This window comes from Periplaneta americana, chromosome 2, assembly GCF_040183065.1.
Source record: "Periplaneta americana isolate PAMFEO1 chromosome 2, P.americana_PAMFEO1_priV1, whole genome shotgun sequence".
Classification (NCBI taxonomy): Eukaryota; Metazoa; Arthropoda; class Insecta; order Blattodea; family Blattidae; genus Periplaneta; species Periplaneta americana.
Genome location: NC_091118.1, coordinates 112,425,500 through 112,443,423, shown reverse-complemented (window position 1 = coordinate 112,443,423; position 17,924 = coordinate 112,425,500). Strand labels below are relative to the sequence as shown.

At 36.2% G+C, this 17,924-nt stretch overlaps 1 protein-coding gene across 1 annotated transcript in view; it reads left to right on the top strand.

Annotated features, from left to right (window-relative positions):
* The window catches only part of Adck5 (aarF domain containing kinase 5), an 86,161-nt gene that overhangs the window by 14,096 nt on the left and 54,141 nt on the right, over window positions 1-17,924 (top strand). Inside the window, exons 4-5 of the mRNA XM_069818315.1 lie at window positions 7,762-7,987; window positions 11,259-11,393. Coding sequence (XP_069674416.1) covers window positions 7,762-7,987; window positions 11,259-11,393 — 361 coding nt within the window. The remainder of the gene's footprint in view (window positions 1-7,761; window positions 7,988-11,258; window positions 11,394-17,924) is intronic.

The following is a 17,924-nucleotide window of genomic DNA, read 5'->3' as shown; positions in this document are numbered from 1 at the left end:
AGATCCTGATATCAATCTCATTGCTTCATTTTTGCTCGTTTAAGCTTAGTTTTATTTGTACAGATACTTCCACATAAGTAATGTTAGCTTTGGAGCAAAATTTTAGTTGGAGTGTGTTGTGACAAGAAATTAATGTAATCTTCCGAGTAAAGGTCATTAGATTCTATGGTCTTGAGTCATCTTTCAGCAAGGTTTGTTTTCGAGGATGGTACCAGTTTCTGGTTTTTGATGTGAAAAATTCGGTGATACCCATTTCACTGGCTTCCAAGTTTTGGAAATTTCTTCCACGCAGGAAGTGGACCATGGATTCAAACAGATAGTAATCTGAAGGCCCAAGATCAGGTCTATATGCCGGGAATGATAGCAGTTCGATTCCTCCCAATTCTTGGATTTTTTTCCATGGTTGTTCGAGAGATATGGGGTCTCGTATTATTTTGTTAATTAATTCTATTTACATCATCTAATGCCGAATACTGGTACCTCTCTGTCAAAACTTCATACAGTAGTTTTAGCTGTTGAGAATAAAGATCCGCATTGACTACACATCCGTTTGGAATAAGCTCCTAGTGAATCACACCTTCAAAATTCCACCAGACACATAACATTACTTTGGGACCAGGAACGAATCAAGAATGGTATGGAACCCTGGGCGAAGTAATAATTGAATCCCTTGAGTAAAAAAGTAAAAATGAATAATAATAATAATAATAATAATAATAATAATAATAATAATAATAATAATAATAATAATAATAATTTTGAGGAGCAAAATAGTGGACTGTGTCTTCAAAATCAATCTCCATCAAATGTCATGTTCAGTGCTCATAAAACTTAAATTATTTAAGCCTGGTTGTGTCATGCAATTTCTTGATTAGTAATGTTTTATTAATTTTAGCTTAAAAAATTAAAATTCTCCAGCTGCATTGGTCACAAACGTCAGAAAAATTCTCATACCAATTTCCGTGTTGCGGAATGCTGACAAAATTCTCATTTTTTTATGTAGCCTCATTGTGTAGGTTATGACTATTAAGATAGTTATAATTAGGGACCTGAATTTTTTGCATCTATTTTTCTCGAAATAGCATCTATTTTTCAGAAATTAGCATCTACTTTTTTCCAAATTAGTATCTATTTTTTCAAAGGAAACTTTATACATTCTACCTTTCATTTTCCAAAAGATAACATTGTGAACAGTTCAGCGTTTTCCTCCTTCAAATTACATCGTCTGTCTGAAACAACAGCACCATACTGTGATAAAATACATTCACTGCCAACATTGTTTGTTGGTGTCCACAATACTTGCAAACAACATTCTGAAAATGCTTTATTTATTCTTTGTTCTTAAAATAGTAAACACTTTCACTATGTTAAATTTTTCACCTGCTTTTCAATAAACTTCTTAAATTAATTGTATGCACTTCGAATTTCTTATTTTGGTATTCTCGAAAATCCAGGAAACATGTCAATATTTGATTCATCACTGTTCAATAGAACTATTTTCTTCGGGTAGAATGTCTTCGCTATAGCCTCAACGTTCTTTCGGCCAGGGTCCTTTTTCTTCAAAATTGACAGTTTATTCGTTGCTGACTGAGCAGCCTTGGAAAATACATATTTACTTGTAGCTTCATCCAAAGGACTTAATCTCGACTGTGAATTTATTGTCCCTTCAGAATAATGTCCAGCAACAATGTCTGCTAAATTACTGTCCAAGATGTCGAGTTTTGGGTACAACAAATGAGATGTTGGATATTTGGACCCCTCGAGTAAAGTTAGCAATTCAGCTAACTTACTAGCATGATCTTTAATAAAAATCATGTGAGCATTTAATCTTGAAACATTCTTTTCATTAAGATCCTATAAAAAATTTAACCTCATATTTTGAATAACTCTCACATCAGGCTGCTTGAAAAAGAGAACAATATCTTCAAAATAGTCAGACAGATAAGAGACAACAGCATCAAACCAGCTATTCCACCTCGTTACAGTGGAAGAATGGAACTTAGCTTCTTTGGAAGCTTCATATCTAGACTTCAGAAACTCAAGATACGTATATTTCCTCTTTCTAGTGTTTAGGAAGGAAGATTTAACCATCGAATCGAGTAGACAATAATTGATAAAAAAAATATAGTCAATCAACATGTTTTGAGTATTTAAAAAGTGCCTTTAATTTATATATATATATATATATATATATATTTTTTTTCCCCATGACAAAGTGAGCCTGACCCTAAAATTTTCAAACATCTTACTTCACATCGAATTTTGAAGATTATGAAAGAGAAAACACTGACGTTACCTGTGAAAGAAGAAATATGGATATCAATTCACCATTGATCAAGAAATTATAGTTTAAAGAGAGTACGGTAGTGGAAATTTGCAGGCCTGAACTGAATTTTGTACTGTAAGTTAGTATTACTGTATAAAGCCCCCCCATTCCATTTGTTAGAAATTTTATTGTGCTGAATGAAAGAAGATAGTCCACTGTTGCAGCCGTAATAATATTTTGTTCTGAAAGATAGGCATATTTCCTCAAATTAGTGCATATTGTAGTGCTTGTTTCAATGTCCTGTCTGTGACAAAATAACTTAAAAAGATTTTTTCTAGAAAAAAAAAAACAAAGCTGCAGGTGAAAGTTGAAGTTATGTATAAGTAAGTAAACTTGTCCCCGTTAACTTTATGAATCCAGTGTTTCAGATTGGTACACAAAAAGGTTTTCGAGATTAATTGTAATTATTGTGTGTCTCATCTGTGACAGATTTTATGGAGGCATCTCTTTCTATACATGGGTGAAATAACATCGGCTGACAGAATGTAGGATAAAAGGAAGTATAAAAGTCATAAAGAAAGGGAAAAAGAGAAGGGCAAAAGATGGCAGGAAAAATGAGAAGAAAAGTAAGAAAATTGAGCAATGCATTAACAAGAAACAGATGTCATGAAGCTGAAAAGAAAAAAAAAAGTTCAAATCCGTTGTTGTTTTAAATTAGGACCATATAGGACTCCCCAGGCACTTATAAAGTAGAGTTAAGATAGTTTTTTCTCACATTCTGAAGAAAAAAATTGCTGTTGTAAAGAAGCTTATATTGGAATGTATACCTAATACTGGCAAAAGAGAGGGTCAAGAAAGTATATTCACTCATTATAATAACTGATATAGTTACTAAAGTTCAGGAGATTTATGCTCAAGATCATATCAATCGGCAAGCCCCTGGTATCAAAGATGTCTGTGAACATTCTAAGACTGGCAAGAGGATCATTTACTACATAATCGTCACATGATTGTTACTGTTAAAGAAGCATACAATGTGTTGAAAACAGAACACCCATCAGCCAAAATAAATTTATCAAAATTCTATGAACTTCGACCAAAGGATATCCTTATGTCAAGTGAAATGCCACACATTGTGTAAGTTTTACACAAATTTTAGCTTCTTTGTAGTTGCCATCAACAAAAAAGGCCCGCACTTTGCTTTTAATGGTATAGAACTTCTAAAGATCATTTGCTGTGATTTAGAAAATGAACAGTGCATGACTGACCTGACTGCGGTCAGACTGAAGGGCTATTATTTTGGCAACTTCATTATTGGTTTTACTTATCTGTCAGAACTACTGAAATACAAGGTATTTAAGCCCTATCCTGTCTCTGATAGAAAGTAAATGACGATTGCAGAAAACTGCAAGAACATAGTACAGGAACAATAGCATCAGCAACTCATGAAATTAACCCAGAATCATTTATGCTAGTGGAATTTATTAGTAAGACTAAAAAAACTATGCATCAAATCATAAGTATGCAGCCATCTGCCAAAGTAAAGTTAGATGAGGATGTTATGTGAAAATAATGTGCATGCGAACTGCTGGTGAATCAGGGAAAGTTTTCAGAACTGATGAATCTGATGTGTCACATGTAGACATGAATAAATTGTGTTTGTCCTTCCCCAACCAGTAATGAAATAGCTGTGTGAGAAATAGTATTTTCTATGATTTCAGTGTACCTCTGGACATACACGAGAGCATACATTGAATAATTCACACTATGTCCCACTATATATGACATTTGACTGTCCCACCCGTGACAACAATTAATAATTTATATTTTGAATATAAATGTAATTATTCTCATTTTATATAGGTCATGGTGAAGTACAACTCCTCTTCTATCATTCTGAAAGTAGTAGAAAAGTTTTCCGGGCTATGAGGCCGTGGTCTGTTGGTTGTGAGACCAAACGTTTCGTTCACTGCTGTGGTGAACATCTTCAGTGGTGTCTATTGCTGGTGCGGCTGGTTCTACTGCGTGTGCCGATTACAGTCTGCGCTGGCTGCATCGTTGTATATATAGTGCGGGAGGGGGGGGCTTGCTGTTGTCGCCTCGGTCCGCGCTCGAATGTGCTTCGCGGGCGGGTTTGCTGTTTTCCACGCGCTCCGCGTCCGGGGTTGTGTTGTTTAATTGTGCTACGCGGGCAGGTTTGATGTTGGTTTTCCTTAATGCCGGATACCAGGCCTTGTTAACCTTGAGGCCTTCTTCTTTTCGATTGAAAAGTGATTTGAATTTCTTTTACAGAATTTTATTAAAACTTCACATTGTGTCATGCTTGATGTCCATTTTTGGTCCCACCTGTGACAAGATTTCAAAACTGAATAGTATTAAAACTGAGGCAAAGATTTCTACAAAATTCAGAAATGATGGAAGATTTTAATGTCAAGAGTGCATATCATACAGTGGTTTTTCATTTTTATTCCTCTTGAATTAAATATTTGTCATATGAGTAGAAAAAATGCAATCCAACTGTCCCATCCGTGACAATAGAATAGCCTACATATGTGCATTTCGCTTGAAAAATAGCATTTTTCTCGTGATTTCGCAATTTGATAGGAAATTCGGATTTTTTCGCGCTTTAAATTCTGCTAAGAAATCATGTTAAATCACCTTATAGATGAAGAAAAATACTTTCTACGCCACAATTTAAAAATTCGCGGATTTCGCAAATGCGAAATTTTTAGGTCCCTAGTTATCTTTCTATACCATATTTTGGAACAGTGGGAGAACTAGTTTTTGTCATCATTTTGAGGCCCTCTTATAACTAGACTCCAGGAGGCCACCAGGTTTGCCGCGGGTTAAAATGGCTCCAATTTTGTTTAATGACGACTTCGCCAGGTTGACAGGAATCAAGCCACCGTTTTGAGATGTCAGGATTGCAGTAATATATCCATTTTTCATCACATATGATAATTTTCATGATAAATCTATCATGCATGGGATTAGCAATAAGCTGATAACAGATATCCACTCTGCGTTGAACGTCCTCAGGTGTCAATTCATGAGGTACAGGTCTCCATCTCTGTATGATTTTCTAAGTGTCCTAATGTGGTTATGTAATGTAATTTTTGAAGCACCAAGTTCTTCTGACAACCTATACAGTAGTACTTTTTTGGATTTCCAACCAAACTCTATATGTCTTCCCAGTATTCTGTACTTTAGATCTTTCAGGACGTTTTAAATCTTTAATGTCTTCTTAATTATTGAAATGCTGGAACCATCGTTGTACTACACGCTCACTGAGGACACTTTCACCCTCAACTACACATATTCTTCGAGCGGCGACAGCAGCTTTATCATGTTTTCAGTAGTGCTTCAGAAAAACTCAAATATCAACAATTGTATTAACAATTTTGGAAATTTATCCTTTGAAGAGGTGGAAAAATTTAAATATCTTGGAGCAACAATAACAAATATAAATGACACTTGAGAGGAAATTAAACGCAGAATAAATATGGGAAATGCCTGTTATTATTCGGTTGAGAAGCTTTTATCATCTGTCTGCTCTCAAAAAAGTTTAAAGTTAGAATTTATAAAACAGTTATATTACCAGTTGTTCTGTATGATTGTGAAACTTGGACTCTTACTTTGAGAGAGGAACAGAGGTTAAGGGTGTTCGAGAAAATATTTGGGGCTCAGAGGGATGAAGTTACAGGAGAATGGAGAAAGTTACATAACGCAGAACTGCATTCATTGTATTCTTCACCTGATATAATTAGGAACATTAAATCCAGACGTTTGAGATGGGCAGGGCATGTAGCATGTTTGGGCGAATCCAGAAACGCATATAGAGTGTTAGTTGAGAGGCTGAAGGAAAAAGACTTTTGGGGAGGCCGAGACGTAGATGGGAGGGTAATATTAAAATGGATTTGAGGAAGATGGGATATGATGATAGAGACTGGATTAATCTTGCTCAGGATAGGGACCAATGGTGGGCTTATATGAGGGCGACAATGAACCTCCGGGTTCCTTAAAGGCATAAATAAGTTATGTATTAACAATTTATGGGTGTCAGATATAAATGAAATAAAATAAAACAACTTAAAGCTGATATTTTCATAAATTACTTGAATTTTATAGGGTTTCAGCAAGTACCAGTAATTTATATTATATATAGTGTGAACCGAAGTCATGTCATTAATTTCACAGAGATAATCTTTGAAATATCGCGAACAGAAAAGTTTAATACAATTTTGCTCATTATTGCTTACATTTCGAGAAAAAAAAAACGTATTTTAGGAAAACTATTGACTAAATTCTCAGTCAATTTTGAAGAGAGCAGTGAATTCTGATATCAAACATTTAAACGAATTTTAGTTTTGCCCCTTAAATTTGCAGAAATTTGACCCGAACAAATATAGTAAATCTCCCTTCCTCACAGCAATGTTAAATTATATGGAAGCATGAAACTCTGTAAAAGGTTATTGCCTGGAGTCAAAAGATGCTTACACTACAGCTTGCGCATCTGTTTGTTAGAGTGGTGGAGGGGAGAGCGAGAAATCTGAACAATAAATGTAACTATAAACAATATCACATTTAAAGACAGCTCTGGATATTTATTTTCTTCCATTTAAGTTTACCAGGCACCGGTAACTATTTTAAAAATTAAATTAGAGGCAACTATTGTTGTTATTCACGAGAAGACTAGTGGAAGGAATGTGGCCATTATGACCGTGGCTGCTAATTATGATAAACTTTAATCAAATAAGCATCCCAGTAGCCAAGTTATTATTATTTATGACGAAAACATTGGTTACAGTAAGTGTATGGAAATTAAAGGATACTAATTATTTTAATAAAGTATATGAGGTCAGACTTGGAATAAATTTAATAATTCCTTAATCTAGTACGAATTGTAATCAGTAGCATAACTTCTCACTTCCTAAGCGCAAGAGCAATGACCAGCAACTGATGAAATCTGAAAACTTTTTTAATGAGTAGTATCGCTGTTGCATACATAATGTAAGCATTCATATCATTAACATACTTCCCCCTGTGCTCTTCTTCTCGTGAGTCACAGACAGTATTTATAATTGGTTGAAGCAAAATACTGCTTGCAGCTTCTCTTTACACGTTTAAAAGAGAAAAATTAAACAGTACATCATCTGTATTTTTTTCCTTACGCCATTAAAAACAATCTGCATGGCAACAATGACCTTCCCCTCCACAAATCAAATTTTGTGCGATGAAGGGATTTTTCACTGGAACACAACAGATTACTGTGCATTCGGTCACTGATGACAACATTACAGGATGTTATAATTCACGTGTTTAAAATTGCACGTTTTTCTGGAAAACTATCCGAAACCGGGTATTTAACAAGTGGATGCTTTTTAATCTCACTTAAATTTCAATGAATCATGGTAAGGTCTTATTTATTAAGAAGCAGAAACGTGTGAGTAAAGGAAAGCCTTACTATAATTACATTGTAGATTCCTTTTGCCCAGGTCTTTGAGAATAGGCCTTACTATATCAATGGATTACTGGTGGTCGCTTCTCAGTCTGGAAAAGGGAACAGAGAAGTATGAGGAAGTGATCCATCCATTGCATCAGCGGTCTGCAAACCGAATACTTACTGGTTGTCTGCAGAATGGGGGCTTATACATCAAACTGGGGCAGGGCCTCGTCTCTCTCAACCACATTTTGCCGAAAGAATATTTGGAAACAATGCAAGTAAGTAGGTACTAATTGTTTCATGTTTGATGTCCAAAATTCATTATATTTAGGCTGGTGGTTCAAATGAAGCAGGGTGAAAGAATGTCATACAACCAGTACAATAAAATACTGTATTATAAATTCATACAAAATGGTTATTCGTAGAAATTGTCAAATTAGTTCACTAAGTATTTTCACTTATGACAAAACTTTTGGAAGTCCTTTGGCATGCAGCTCTCGATCAAACTCATAGATTGGAAATTAACTGGTACCTTAATTTTGTATAATACTACGTGGTTTGTTATAATAAATTAATATCTGCTATCACTATTAATTTCTTCATTCTGCTCTTTTTCCTCATCATATCATCGTCATTACCCGAGCATTCGTCTACAATCGTCCCCTGTTCCATCCAGCTCATTGGAGATAAATTATGGTTTATTTAACGACGCTCGTAACTGCCGAGGTTATATCAGCATCGCCGGTGTGCCGGAATTTTGTCCCGCAGGAATTCTTTTACATGCCACTAAATCTAGTGATCTGAACCTGTCACATTTAAGCACACTTAAATGCCATCAACCTGAGCCGGGATCGAATCCACAACCTCGGAAACAGAAATCCAGCACTATACCAATTGCGCTACTCAGGGCGACAGCTCATTGGAGATACTACACTTTTTGAAGCTCATTTCAATGAGAGGGAGCGATATGCATGTCCATGCATCACGGATCCACTGAAAATATGCACTCAGGGACAAAAAAAAACCGGACACTTCTATATTTGCTTGTATTTTGTTGCCAATTATTTAAAAATGAAACAAAACCCATTTAAACAAAATAATGTTTCATTTAGCACCTTACACGACAACATTTGAAAAAAAAAATCTCTGATGAGATAATTTACAAAAAATTACAAAGGGCATATAACTATGGCATCGTTTGGTCTAACTGTTTTTTTCATTTTATGGTGCCTTAAACATTAAAAACTCTTTTTAGTAACGGGTATTATCCCCTCTGGCTTGAATAACTGCATCCATACGTCTTGGCATGCTCTCAATTTGGTTAGCAATGTCTTCTTGAGGAATAAGTTCCCATTCTTCGCCAAGTGCTCGCCTCAACTCTTGTAACGATTCTGGTCTCGGTCATCTATTCTTAACACGCCGTCCCAGCATATCCCACACGTGTTCAATTGGGTTCATGTCTGGACTCCTTGCTGGCCATGGAAAAACATGGATTCCCACTTTTTGGAGATAATCTCTGACCGCATGGGCAATATGCGACCGTGCATTATCATGCATTAAAAAAAAAATTATCGCCTACAAATTGGCCAAATGGCACAACATGATCAGCCACACATTCATTTATATACCTATCAGCTGTTAGTCTTCCATTTTCAACAAAAACCAACTCTGTACGAGCATCCGTACACACTCCTGCCCAAACCATCACTCCACCACCTCCATACGGCACATTTTCGGAAATGCTCCACTGTCCATTTCTCCAATCCCTGTGATCATTTGCAAAACGCAGTCGTTCAACTCGATGCATCCTGAGAAGTCTGGGACCAGTTGCAGGTCTACTTGATATCAGTCCACTTGCTTTCAACCTCCTTCTAACTGTTTTGGCCGAAATTGGGCATCCATGCATGTTAACAAATTGCTGGGCTACACTAGTAGCTGGCAGATTGCGCTCCCTAAGAACTCTCAACACCATATACCTGTCTTCATTTGAATTTGTAGCTCTTGGACGACCCGAACCTGGTCTTGTGGTATATTCTAGGTCTCTCTATACCGTTTTATGGCATCGTGGGTTGTGCTTCTAGCCATATTCATAACATTTGCAATGTAACGTACACTGCGTCCATCATCGTAAAGGGCTACAGCTCGAGCCACATCTTCAGGTCGCATCTTGTTTTAAGACAAATGTTACAACCCCACTTAAACTCAGAAAATGTAAAAATAAAGAAATAACAAATGATAAGAATAATGAAGCACAAAATGGTTGAGACAAAATTGTTATAGCTGAGACTCTGAAAGCAAAATTGGAATATTTGGTTGTAATGGGTTGTTTATAAAATAAAAAACAATCAACAATATATACACGTCTCCATAACAACAGATGGCTACCATAATATTGTATGAGAAGATAATGTTTTGCAAAATACCAGCAAATATTAAAGTGTCCGGTTTTTTTTGTCCCTGAGTGTAACACACAAAACTATACACTTATCACACTTTCAAGGAGGAGGGTTCGGTCCAGTGCTGTGGATTGAATTCAGCGTAGCTCAGTGATCAGAGCGCTTGGTACGTAGAACCAAGGACCCGGGTTCGATCCCCGGCGCCGGAGCGAATTTTTCTCCTCAAATATTAATTGTCAATATTACAGATATTATTCTGTAGGACAAATTAATAAAAATATCTTTAATAAAAATACCTTTAATAAAGTTATATAAGCCTAAATATAGTAAATGTAATTATGTAATTGAGTGAAAATGGATACAAAGTGTATGTAGTATTACTATATTGTAATGGATCATGCAGGAAATCAATAAAACATTTTAGGGAAGTAAATAGGAATAGTAAATATTTTAGGGGTAGCAGTATGGTAGTATGGACTGTTCTCAGTAAAAAGTTCATATAAACATGTGTCCAATTTTCATTGGGTATGGAGATATAGCTGTTTGAATGTTACACCACACCTATTGAAAATTGGATTCATGTTTATATGAACTTTTTTACTCAGAATAACCCATACTGCCACTCCCTAAAGTATTTACCATTCCTCCTGAAGCACTCTGTATATATACGGTAGTCTTAGTAATGATAAGAACATATTTAACGTTCATGTATTGTACAGGAGAAATGTCTGTTATTTTCTAGCATTGATTTTAATATTCATCAATAATTTTTATGCTACCGGTATCAAATTGTATTACTTTTATAATCTTCATTTTCTCATCATACTAGGTAGGCCTAGTATTTTTATTCTGCCATTGCAGATGAGACATTGGACTTAAATGAGGAAAATGAAAAAATGCGTCTTGAAATTGAAACAGAAATAAAATAATTGGAGGGTAGTAGCTTCTGTGTGAGATAGGATTCAGTCGGAGCGGGGCTGTATGTAAAGAATGCAATAATCTCAGTTGATTTTGTGAGAGAAAGAGAACACTTGGGCAAGATTCAGAACTCACACACTCAGTTTCTAGTACTAGTAGTTGGTTAAGAGAAAAATATAAATGTGATTCAGAAGTTTCATTAAAGATACTGAATTTCGTGCAATTTCTTCTCCAGGCTCTTCAGGACAAATGTTTAGTGCGGGAGAGAGGTGAACTGGAGCAGCTGTTTCTAGAAGACTTTGGAATTGCTCATACGGAAATGTTTAAGAGTTTTGACGTGGAGCCCATTGCAGCTGCGAGTTTGGCTCAGGTGTGAAGTGCAGCAAGTATAGTTCTACAGAGAAAAAACTGTAATACGACAAGAATTTCCATCAGCCATCACCATTTTACTCACGCACATACACGAGACAGAGAAAGAGAAGAAGGGAGGGGAGGGATACATACAGTATATGATCATTAAAGTTTATTGAAGATCTACAATCCAATTTTTAACTATTAGACTTCAAGACTCTCTTTCTTTAAAATAATATTTTTAGAACATGTCTATATTATAAGTAAAACTGCTGTACATGGAGTTGCCCTATTGTCTTAGTACTGAATGTGAATACTTTTGTGTATTGGTATTAAAATTATGTCTATAAATTTAATTGCTATAGAAGTGTATGTAGCACTTGGACATGATTTACATTTTCCACATTTGAATCAGATGTAGAAGTTTAATTTCAACTCTTAAAACAGAATTTTTAGAATTTCGGCGAATTAATGAGGAAATTACTGTGCTCAGAAACTTTAGACTATTGAGTAACTTCTGAACGTGACTATATGGACTAAAACCTAATCGAATCTTGAATGTTAGTAAAAGTTTTTTTCCACTCCCACTCCCGTAAGTATGCTGTTATTACTTTGTTTTTAGGGAAATAAATAGATCTTACTATGAAGTCACATTGCATCTTTAGGGAAGTAAGTGAAAATATGTTTCATACAACAGTAACATAGCAACAAGTAATAGAATACTCAAAATTCAACGATCCCCCCCCCTCCCCCACCAACAGATCTGATATCAAATCATGTAAAATGAAGAAATATATTTCTATTACATAAAGTGGGAGAGTGAACAGACACCCACACTGGAAGAAGTCCAAGATACAATAGCGAAATTGAAGAATGATAAAGCCCCAGGATTTGACAACCTGCAGGCAGAATTGTTCAAACAAGGAGGGGAATGCTCTAAACAAATACATGATTTAATGATCCACATCTGGATAAATGAAACGATCCCTAAAGACTGGAGTATTAGTATCATCTGCCCTATATTAAAAAAGGGAGACCCCCTGGAATGTGGTAATTATAGAGGCATTAGTCTGCTTAGTAATATATATAAAATTGTTTCAAATATTTTATGTAAAAGACTCTCCAAGTAGGTATACAGAAAAAGTAATTAGAGATTACCAATGTGGTTTCCGACCAAATAGATCAACCACAGAACAAATTTATACCTTTAGGCAAATCTTTCAGAAAACCTATGAGAATAATGTAATCACTGATCACTTGTTTATTGATTTTAAAGTAGCCTATAATTCAGTAAACAGACAGCAATTATACCAGGCAATGATAGAACTAAAAATACCAAGCAAACTCATATGGCTAGTACAAATGACAATGAAGAACACCACAAATCGAATAAAATTCCAGTCAGATTTATCAGATGAATTTGGGACAAATAAGGGGGTAAAGCAAGGCGCATTGGCTTGCCTACTATTTAACTTAGCATTGGAAAAGGTACTTAGAGATTCAGGGATACAAAGAACAAACATAATATACTATAAATCAGTTCAAATCTTGGCTTACGTGGGTGATATAGACATCATTGCAAGATCACAGAAAGCACTATCAGAGGCATTTATCTCTCTTGAATCAGCAGCTGAGAAAATGAGTTTAAAAATCAATGAAAATAAGACAAAATATATGATCTCCAGCCGAAAACAAAATAATATGGCAGACCATCTAGTAATTGGGAATTACAGATTTGAATGCGTAAAACACTTTACTTATCTCCGCTCCTTGATAAATCATAATAATGATACCAGTATTGAAATTAAGAGAAGGATATCAATAACAAATAGATGTTATTATGGACTCTTAAAACATATTAAATCCAAATTCCTAACTATTCAAAGCAAAGTCAGAATCTATAAAACTTTACTCAGGCCAGTGCTGACATATGCATCGGAAACATGGGTTATGAACAAACAGGATATTAGAAGACTCAGTATTTTTGAAAGAAAGATTCTTAGAGCAATATATGGACCTGTTAAAGTAAATGATGACCGGCGAATCAGATATAACAAAGAACCATATGATCTGTGTAAGGAACCAGCTATCATAGCATTCATAAAGATTGGTCGTGTACAGTGGGCTGGACACCTTATAAGAATGGAGGACTCACAACCTGCAAAAAAGAGCCTTCATATCTAACCCAGGAGGAAGTAGATCCTGGGGTAGACCTAGGATAGATGGGAGAACAAGCAAAAATTATTGGAACACGAATGTGGACAGTTAAGGCTAGAAACAGAGAAGACTGGAGTAAACTTCTGAGGAAGGCTAGGATCCTCAATGGGTTGTCAGGCCGATGATGATGATGATGATGATGATGATGATAGTAATGTAGTAGTGGCTCCCAATTGGTTGTCCTTGGACTTGTGGGAGACCACATAAGCCGTGCAGGGTCTGTGGCATTATTTATATATATAAAAAAAGTAATAATAATAATTCACGGATGAAATACAAATTATTCTTAAAGTTTAAAAATTTTCATAAGTTCAGTTAATCAGCTGAGTAGATGTGTATAATATTGGCATACTTTACACTCATTGGCCTGGGTAATGCAGTCGGTATAGCACTGGCCTTCTGTACTCGAGGTTGCAGGTTCGATCCCAGCCCAGGTTGATGGCATTTAAGTGTGTTTAAATGCGACAGACTCATGTTAGTATATTTACTGGCATGTAAAAGAACTCCTATGGGACAAAATTCCGGCACATCGGCGACACTGATATAACCTTGGCAGTTGTGACCGCCATTAAATAAACCATAATTTTTTATTTTTTTTTTTTTTATTTTACACTCTCAACACAATCTTTCAAGGTAATGAAGTGAACATGTTTTACATTTAAGATAAGAGTGAAGCAGTGATTAATAAATTCTGTATCAGCCGACTCCAAAGTGCAACATTGGAAGGAAGGAAGAAAGGAAGAGGATGAATGAAAGAGTGCATTACAGACGTCAACTATAAGACAAATGTTGGACAAAGATGGGACCAGATCTTCTTAATGTATCCAGCTGTTTGCTGACAACATAAAGTCCACTACAGTCCACTGTAATCTATTCAGTTTTTGTTTTTCACGAGAAATGAGGGGCATTTTGATCGGTGTTCATTATAGATGTCTGTTGCTAGTAGCCAAAGTTGGAATGTAGTCAATATATACTGCAGGGCTGTGTCTTCTGCAACTGGTACTGATGATTTTAATTTACTTCTTTGTGGTTTATGGATGGACAGTAGTCGGAAAATAATCATATCATATCGATTTTGGATTTATCGGTTTAAGATCTACCCGCATCTTATGTTCTTATTTTGCGGTCCTGGCAGAAGTCCCATATACGCAATGCTATTTTTACCCCAATTTAATGTTTCTCGATTTAGTGTTTTACCCACATTTAAAAACTCAAACCAAGAAATGGATTCGGAACATCTCAAAATCTGTGCTTCAGTGGCTGGTCATGATAATATCTTTGAAAAATATTGGAGTGCAAGAGGTCAAATGACTTTATTGTCAAATGCCTGGCATTAGAAAACAACAACAACATTAAAAAAAAAAATTTTGTCCCAACAAAGCAAACTAGCTTCAATTGTGTGTTTTTTCAGTCTTAAATGCTTATATCCTTGTCCAAGGTCGTTTCAGTAACAGTTCTTGTCCCTCTCCTTATCTACCATGCGTACCCAGGTGAAATACCTGACGCAACACGCTGCCAGAAACCACGTGTTAATCATGTGGCACAATGCATGAGAATCAGTTCACAACGAAGCATCGCATTAAGATTGAAAGTGGACAATTTTAAGGCTTTGAACAGTGACAACACATTACATACAAAAATATGTGTGATGAAATTGCAACTGTTCCAGATGAGTCAGTGGATCATTGGAAAGATGAAGTGCTTCCACTTCTCATTGAAGGCTATGATGCCAAAGATATCTTTAATGCTGATGAGACAGAGCTCTTCTACTCCCTGATACCAGATAAGAACCTCCACATGAAAGGAGAGACCTGACATGGTGGGAAGAAAAATAAGGAGAGGCTCACTGTTTTTCTCTGTACAAATGCAGATGATTCCGAGAAGTTGAAATCCTTGGTAATTGGCAAATATGAAAAACCACGATGTTTTAAAAATTGTCCGCACACTGCCATGCAGCTATAAGAACAGGACTCCCTGGATGACAATAGACATTTTTAGCAGCTGAGACAGCTGGAAGTGAAAATGGGGGCTGCTGACAGGAAGATAATTCCTTTAGTGGGTAAGTGTCTGGCACATCCCCCTGATACGTCATTCCTGAAGAATGTGAAGGTTGCTTTCTTCCCACCTAACTGCACTAGCTGTCTCCAACCCCTGGATTTGGGTGTAATCCATGCCCTCAAGGGGAAGTATAGACGTTCACTGGTGCAGAAACAGATTGCTGTTATGGAGAGACAAACTGGAGATCTGTTTTCAAAATCTCCAGTCTCACTGCCATGCATATGGTCTGCAGTGCATGGGAGGAAGTGTCAACAGCTACCATCACCAACTGCTTCAGAAAAGCAGGCTTTATGAAGGCTGTCAATGGTGACATCATGGAGGATGAAGAAGACTGCATCGATGAAGAAGAGTGGAGGAAAATTGTCCAAAAACCACAGATAACATTCAAGGATTTCCTAGAATGTGAGTCTTCTCTCTGTACTTCATCAACAGCGTCTATTGAGGACCTCTGTGATGCTGCTGCTGATGAGGAGAAAGAAGACAACAGTGAAGTGTCAACACCTACATTTGGTGAGGCAATAGCAAGACTGGAAGGTATACGAAGGTACATGTGTAGTTTCAATATTGATGAATTCAGTTTGCTCTGCCTAAACCAGGTGGAAAAGGAGTCACTCTTCTACCAGAAGTTACTCTTCCTCCGTCAAAGATGTCCATTCTTGAGTTCTTCAAGAAATGACAGGTAAACTTGATGCAACCAATCAGTGAACTTAATGTTATGGAGATCTTTAAAATATTTTTGTTCTTTTAGTAGTTGAGATTAGACCATAAAAATTAGTTTTTAAATATGTTTCAATTTTGGCAAAACCCCTATTTTGGGGTTTTCTCGATTCTGGGTATAATTTATCTGGTCCCCTGAAAAACCCAGAATCGAGGTTCCACTGTATCAGTCTGCAGCAGAACTTCGCCTAGTCAAGTAAAACGGTCTTTGACCTGAGTTAAAATTCAGGAAGAAGTGAAGTACAGATAGGAAAGATGGAAGAGTGGATACAAGCGATTTCAGGAAATGATAAAGTTGGTGAATCAAGGAGAGAGAAAATGAAGTTTAGTACAGGAGTGAATCAGAATGAAGTACCAAAGAAGAACCAGACTTTCGAAAATTTAAATAGAAAGGTAGAAAACATCAGCGAGAAGATAGAGGAGTTGATAGTGGAGAACAATAAATTAAGGAAGAAAATGAGTGACTGCAATCACAATATGAGGAAAAAGAACTTAATAATGTTTGGCATTGAAGAAACAGGGCGCGAAAAAGAGATGGAAACCTTGAAGTTAGTAAACGACATGTGGAGAATGATCTTTAATCTGGAGTTAAGGGATGAAGATGCCGACCATTTGTAAGACTCAGGACAGGCTCCAACAGGCCTATCCTTTTGAGCTTTAAAAATACAAGAATAAGAGAAGTTATTCTGAATAACCGAAGAAAGCTTAGTAATTCAAGGAGTAAGAACAGAAGTAGATATGTCAATTGAAGTCAGAAATAGAACAAAGTGGCTACTACCATATATGAAAGGAGCAAGATCGAAAGGACATTTTGCTAAAATGTACGACGATAAGCTGAAAGTGAATGGTAAATTTTATGATCTGGAGTTTTGCTTAAAGAACGAAGGACACCCTGGATTTGGATTACAGGCAGTGAAGACAAGAACGAATGTGAACAGTGAACAGATTCCAAGGGAGAAAAGATCAGTTTTGCTGAGGGAAGAAATAGTAAGTCAGCCGACAGTCGAGAATAACCACTTATATCAAAAGAAAGAACAGGAATGGTGAAAAAATAATAATTTCAACTGCAAGGATGGAACATCAGTTAGTCGAAGATCATCACACAGCAACAGGAGATAGTAACGAGGTTAAGAACCCACATGATGACAAACGAGGAAGTGTAAACATGATATCTCGACATGCAGAGGGAAGCAACGTTAAACTGCAGAATATGAGGAATATAAGTCTGCTAAGAAAACACTACTTGAATGTGAGGATGAGTGGCACAAGGAGTGATGGGAAAAAGCTAATCCATGAGTTGGGATGTGAAAATGGGGCAGAAAGTGATAGTAATAAACTAATAAAGGTGGGTTTGAAAGACGTAATTTAAAAGACTCTAATGCAATGTCTGTTGGGGATTTTAAAGATTTTAGAAGCATGATGGTAAAAAAATTCGAGGAATTAAATCAAACATTAAGTGAGCCGTGGGAGATAACGAAAATTGTTGAAAAATATGGTGGGGGAGACGATATTTGACAATATAAGGAATGCAAGCGAGTAAAGAAAGTGCAAGCTATGA